The sequence below is a fragment of the Triticum aestivum genome, chromosome 2D (assembly GCF_018294505.1).
Source record: "Triticum aestivum cultivar Chinese Spring chromosome 2D, IWGSC CS RefSeq v2.1, whole genome shotgun sequence".
NCBI lineage: Eukaryota > Viridiplantae > Streptophyta > Magnoliopsida > Poales > Poaceae > Triticum > Triticum aestivum.
The window spans coordinates 646,184,544-646,191,344 of NC_057799.1; the positions used below are offsets into that span (position 1 = coordinate 646,184,544).

Genomic DNA, 6,801 nt, shown 5'->3' on the forward strand with positions numbered 1-6,801 from the left:
GAAATTTTGTTAGTGGGACACGTGGCAATCAACCTTGATGGCAACAAATAAGATGACATGGCGTGATGATCAAGGCGGGGTGGATCGATCTGGAGAATATGTTGTTCACGGCGATATGTGGTTGGACGATATTGTCTCGGAGTACCATCCGATATTCCAAGTCGAGACACTCCACTGCCGGTCCTTAGTAGTAGCAAAGAATACACGTGATATATTGTAAAGCTTGATCATGACTGCGACGACTCCATCAACAGTGACGCTAATGGAAGTGACACTACGGAAATCAACCCGTCGTGTGCCATCGGACATATCCAAGTTAGCTCTTACAAGGGACATGGGCGGTGGTAGCTCCGCAAAGTCGTCGGTGAAAGGGTGGAGGAGCCGGATCGCGGAGGTGTCTTGGCTTTTCCGTTGCAAGAGGAGGAGGCCATCGGCCGAGTCAAGGACATAGCTATCGCTTAAGAAGGGGAGCAAGACACGGACGAAAACTCCTGTGGAGAGATTGAAGAAACGTTTCTTGCCGTCAGCAGGGTGCAGGCCGTGACCCTCGGGCAGCAGGAACCACCTCTTGGGGTGGAAGCGTGGGTCGACGATGCCGTGCCCCCGCGGCGCGACGGTGCTGGACCGCCAGTGGGCGCACACGGCACGAAATCGGACATAGTCCAGTATATCTCCGGCCAGCACCTCCCAGCCGAGTTGACGAACCAAATCTGCATGCAGAGACGACCATGGAGAGACGTCGTCTTCGGAGCTGGCGGCGGAGGCAGCAGCATCAGCGATGGCTGATGCGCCGTCGTGGTTGGCCCGTGATGATGACATCGGTGGATCGATCGCAGACGGCATATCTTCTCTCTTCTCTCGAAAAGTAGAAGATCGATCTGGTCTTTCTACCCTAGCTCTACGTACCGAGGGGTAGTTTTTCTAGAAGAACGTACCGAGGGATAGCTGAGACGCAGACTGTGTACGACTCCGCCACGAGGAGATCAAACCGATCGGAACTCGAGTCGATCGGCAAAGATTACTGGGTCGGGTCATAATTTCTCGGCAGAATTGGACCTTGGATCATGTCGTACCTTGCTATTACCCGGCCCAGTAAGGGAGGGTCGGCAGCGTTCGACACCGACGCACGCGTGCCCCGTCTCCGGCCTGCCATCGCCCGTCGGCGAGGCCCTCTTCTCCCAGTTGTCGCAATCACAATACAGTAACAGCGTTGCGTGCAGGGCGAATAATCCCCCAGTGGAGCTAATCCACATAAGGCAGGATGGGCCAACAATAAAACTGCCTATATAAATTCGGGAATTATTCAAATCATCCGACGAGGCTGCCGGGAGCAGTCTCCTCATTTGTTCCTTCCGAGCCCCCACTCCCAAGCTGACGCCTCCCACGCTGCCCCGACCGCCATCAACGAGGCTCGCCGAAGGCAAGCATGTCGACGAGGCCATCGGCAAGCACACCAACATGGTTGCCTTGGAGGAGCACCGTCATCCATGGGTGTCGCCTTCTTGAGCTTGAGCCGCGATTGGGGCTAGACGGCGGCGGGATCCGAAGGAGGAAGACGAGGAGTGTGGCCACCAGCGCGCTAGGCTGAGAGATAAGATGGGCCAGGGTGATGTGCGAGACGTACAATGGGGGCTTGATCACATGGCTCGCAACCGACAAACCATAGTTTCGGCGGGCGCGCTGGCGTGAAACGTTTTCCAACTTTTAAGCACTGTATGCATATCCTCCACCCTTTCACCGACGACTTTGTGGAGCTACCGCCGCTCATGTCCCTGGTAAGGGCCAACTTGGATATGTCAAATGGCAGGAGACATGTTGCTTTCAGTGGTGTCACCTCAATGAGCGTGAGTATTGATGGAGTCGTCACCGTTATGATCAAGCTTTATAATATACCACGAGTATTCTTTGCTACTACCAAGGACCAGCAATGGAGTGTCTCGACTTGGAGCCTCCAAGGCTACTCTCATACAATATCACCCCAAGGAAAATTATTTGTGTTGGATTCTCCCACCACATATGGCGGCAAACAACTTATTCTGCAGATCGATCCACCCCGCCTCGGTCATCACGCAGTGTCATCTTATTTGTTGCCGCCAAGGTTGATTGCCACGTGTCCCAATGACAAAATCAGAGGCCGGTTCAGCATGGAAGAATGCGTCTCGGAGATCCGACTGATTGGTCACGACGCTAACCCACTTTTAGAGGGGCGCATGCTCGTCTACAAAGTAGCCGATCTTATCATGGGCAAGGTTGTCCCAGTAACAAGCATCGGAGGTAATACTCTCTTCACTACTATTGACCATGGAATTTACATCGAGGACGATGATGTCTCTGTCTATGTGAGGGAGACTATTGCCGTGAATTACAAGGCCATACCTACTGCTGTGGACGACACCATTGTACGTCGTCGGCGTCTCAAGGATAATTCTCCTTTGTACTACGACCTCTCTAGTGGCGAAAGGTTCCTAACACTTTCCGTGGGGTGTGCTGATGGTTGCCATGATTGCACATGTGGCCTTGTTTATCATATATACGATTGTTTTCATTGTGGTGACTTGCGTACGAGCAAGTTGGTACACCTAAGTTTCTAGAGAAGATTCATCTTAGACGGATGGAATGTTTGAAACAGAGATAGCTGTTATGAGATTACTTGGGTATTTTTATATATCTCCTTCGGTTCGGGCTGCAATTTCGGCATATATATGATGTGTTTTGACACCGCGTAGAAGCGGATGATTCCTAATCTTGAACATGTTATGCATGTCTCTGTGTGTGTTACCACTGCCTCATAGAATTATTTATTTTAGCAATATGTGTATATGTTGTAACATATCCGCTACTTTTCTTTCATGTTAAAATAGTAGCAAACACGTATGATATATCTTATACCCCTAGACCAATTATACACACAACCAAATGAAGCATCTAGTTAGTTCTCTTCTAGGCATGAAGGTTAATAATTAGAAAAGAAACCCGTTGTTCATTATTTTAAAAATGCAAGGTCAATGACTCAAATTTGTCATGAACCATACACTAAAATTACCATGGTGAATTACTTAAATTTGCAAAGATACATGCACTAAAATTTGCCATGGTTCATACCAAAAAAATTTTCCTTGGTCAAATACTAAAATTTCATGGTCAAACTACTAAAATTTCCATGATCTATAAACTAAATTTGCCATGATTTTTAAACTAAAATTTCCAAGATGAATTACTAAAAATTGCCATGATCCATGAATTAATTTCACCGTGGTTAATTACTAAAAATTTCCACGATCCATTCATAAAATTTTATGTGAAAATTAGTTGATATAAAATGGCAGCTTCAAAATCTAGAAGAAGAAAAATAGATGAAACATATCATGGCAACTTTAGTGTAAACACTATGACAATTTCAATGTAAATATCATGGCAACTTTTGGCACACAAAAAATCGTCGAAACATAGCAATATGGGATATAGTTTTGAATATCTCGTCAAGGCAGATTTAACGATGAAAATAGATTTGTAATCAAATTTATTATTTGGGAGATAATACATTTTGATGTCTAAAAAACAAAAAAAAAAATCTGCTGATGTTATCCATTTGATGTGGCAAAGTGGATGATAATAGGGGCGTTAGGACCATGTTGCTTCGTACCACATATTGGCCACTTATCATTTGGGTTTAATAAAGATCCACACGTTTCATATTGCTCATATCATACTCAAGTTTCCAAGCACAAGAAAGATAAGTGGTTGTGTGACGAATCAACCCAAATTTTGGCACCAAGATAATAGTTGAAGTATTACTCCAAAAATATATATGAAATTTTAAGAACAATTTGTATAATTATAACTATTAGTATTTCCATGATAGAAATCTAGATATATTTTCATACAAAGGTTTAAATACAGGTTTTTACTACCCATAAGGCAAATTATTTTAATTTTGACCATTTTATGGATAAGATATTAGTCACAACTTGTCAGTGGGTGCACTAGTTACTACCCGGCTATGAAATACAACCATCAAGAAAGCATGTATTTAAACGTTTCTAAGTTTAAGTAGGTCAAATTCTTTGGATATGGATCCAATTGATTAACTTGTGAATAAAGTTTGTCCCCGTATAAAAGGTTGTCATAAATGCCATTGTAAATGCCTACTTGGATAAGCATCCTATTAATGGCTGCCCCTTATAACAATGTCTATTTAAGCACACCTATCTCACTTGTTTTGGATCGACTCACATCACCAACTCACCAAAGTCCCACATAACTATCTCAAGATATAGAACCCCATTAGACAATCCAATAGCCATGAGGACATCTAGCTTCCTCCTCATCATCGTTGTTGCGTTCCTCTATGCCATTGGCTCACCCGCCACAGGCTGTGGGGAACGGATGGGTAACCAATTGTGGAACACAACAATAGAGAATGGATGGAAACCAATTGGAAACATCAATGACCAACACATCCAGGAGCTCGGACGTTGGGCGGTGTTGGAGTTCGCCAAGCACGTGAACTGCGTGCTCAAGTTCAACAAGGTGGTGAGTGGCAGGCAACAACTTGTTTCTGGAATGAACTACAAACTCATCATCGACGCATCAGACATTGGCGGGAAAGATGACAAGTACAAGGCAGAGGTGTACGAGCAGGAGTGGACTCACAAACGCCAGCTCCTCTCATTCGCCAAGGTGAAATAGGTGGGTAGCAATAACTTCGGTAGTAATAATTGTGATGTTGCAAATTTGTTAACTGTTTTTTTATCGACTAATAATTTATCCTCTTGCGTTGCCATGCTTGTAACATATCAAATAGCATACATCTACAACTTGACAATGATAAGAGCAGAAAATGGAACAACTAAATATAACTTGCAATTGCAGAGATCTATAACTGCAATACAATGCAATACCAAAGAGTCATGAAATAAAAACACGGTATTAGCACTAGATCGATCATTCTGCTATAACCAGTGGGATGGTTTCCAGGACACCATTCAACTTTTCCAAGGATAAGTACATCTCTATGACATGGAAATGAAGAAAAAAATAATACATCTATCAATCTATATACATCTAGTATAAGTTAATTCAGCCCAATGATACCTCCAATCTCCAACCACCGTCACGGTACTGGCGAAATTTTAGAGGTGATGATGTGGAGTGGACTTAATGTGATGGTGACGGAGGAGAGTAATTAGAGGTTACCAGTTAGTGTTTAGGCTTAGTGTTAGAGGGCTGTGTGTTATGCTGGGTGACACTAGGGTTGGGTGCATTAGAGGGATGTCTTTCTCGGATGGTAGTAGTCACTGGCCTCAAGAAAGAAATGTTTGGTGGCTGGAGGAGAAAAATACATATGTGCCATTGGAAATCAGGCTATGGATCTTAATCGACCATGTTATTATAAATTTCCTAGCGAGCAATGAGTAGGTAGTTAGTTAATATGCAAAACCATATAATTTAGAAGTACGGACCTCGGTCGAGAAGGAGAGCCACTTTTGCGTCAACAAGTACATGGGTGAGTAAAGATCCAACTATTCAATTTCTGCTTAAGAAATGAGAAAACAAACGTCGTACACGGGAAAATCCATAGCCTTCCCCTTGAACAAAGAGGAGAACATACCATAAAAATCTTCTCCTATGGCGTGGTTGTCGTTCTTCCCCGGATAAGCCCGCATGGGGTGAGCTCAGGGCTAGAGAGGTTGGACATTGCGGCGTAGGAACATGTGCGCCACCTCAACTAGGGTAATCCTGCGGTCCCGGAGGAAGGACAACCTCTTCATAATCCTGCCCAACTCCTTGGAATCTGACCAGATAGCATTCTACTAATAATTAGGAAATAGGGGGAGTTCTGTGGTTGGAAGAAAGCATATCTCACTGTAAAGATGATCAGTAGAAATATCTCTGTATGTGTAGCATTTTAGAGAAACACTTCCGAGTGTGGTGATGTTTTTGACCAAGGATACAATAAATCAGTAGCAATATCCATGTAGGTGTATCATTTTTTAGAGAAACTCCCCCGACCATGGCACTGTTTTTGACCAACGAGATAGGAGATCGTTAGCAATGTCCATGTAGGTGTAGCATTTTTATAGAAACACTCCAAACCATGGCGATGTTTTTGAGAAACAAGATGAGAGCCGCTAGCACGTGCGTCGCTAGTGCGTGCGATCGCGCATGCAGGTTGCGAGCCAGCCAACGTAGTTCATGTGTAGACGTGCTTCTAGGAACTACTTTATAGTGACAACATTGTGTAGTAGTACTAGTGTAGGGATAGAACTGTGTAGGACTACTATGTACATAGGAGGAGGACTGAGTAGGAGTTATTATGTGCATATATGCAGACGGTAGCTTATAACGTGAGGTCGTTGTCTGGAAGCAGGCTCGACTGAAATGAGCAACTGACCCAAAATAGCTTTTCAGTCCACTGACTTGTAGTCGCTTCCGCATTTCTGCACAACATTGTTACGTTTGGCAATGATACGTCTCCAACGTATCTATAATTTTTGATTGTTCCATGCTATTATATTATCTGTTTTGGATGTTTTGTATGCATTAATATGCTATTTTATATTATTTTTGGGACTAACCTATTAACCTAGGGCCCAGTGCCAAGTTCTGTTTTTCCTTATTTTTGAGTTTAACAAAAAAAGAATATCAAACGGAGTCCAAATGGAATGAAACTTTACGATGATTTTTCTCGGACCAGAAGGCACCCAGGGGACTTGGAGTGCAGGTCAGAAGAGCCACGAGGCGGATGCAAGGGTGGAGGGCGCACCCTAGGGCGGTGGGCACGCCCCCTACCTTGTGGGC

At 44.1% G+C, this 6,801-nt stretch overlaps 1 protein-coding gene across 1 annotated transcript; it reads left to right on the forward strand.

The window, feature by feature from the left end:
- The first annotated feature begins 4,241 nt into the window (after positions 1–4,241).
- On the forward strand, positions 4,242–4,770 carry LOC123050764 (cysteine proteinase inhibitor 8-like). Its single transcript, XM_044473503.1, has one exon. It carries the CDS (start codon positions 4,303–4,305, stop codon positions 4,687–4,689), a length of 387 nt encoding a protein of 128 aa, XP_044329438.1. The 5' UTR covers positions 4,242–4,302; the 3' UTR covers positions 4,690–4,770.
- Positions 4,771–6,801: the final 2,031 nt, after the last annotated feature.

Excerpts from the sequence above, each read along its gene's own strand:
- LOC123050764 (XM_044473503.1), top strand. The coding sequence starts at position 4,303 with ATGAGGACATCTAGCTTCCTCCTCATCATCGTTGTTGCGTTCCTCTAT.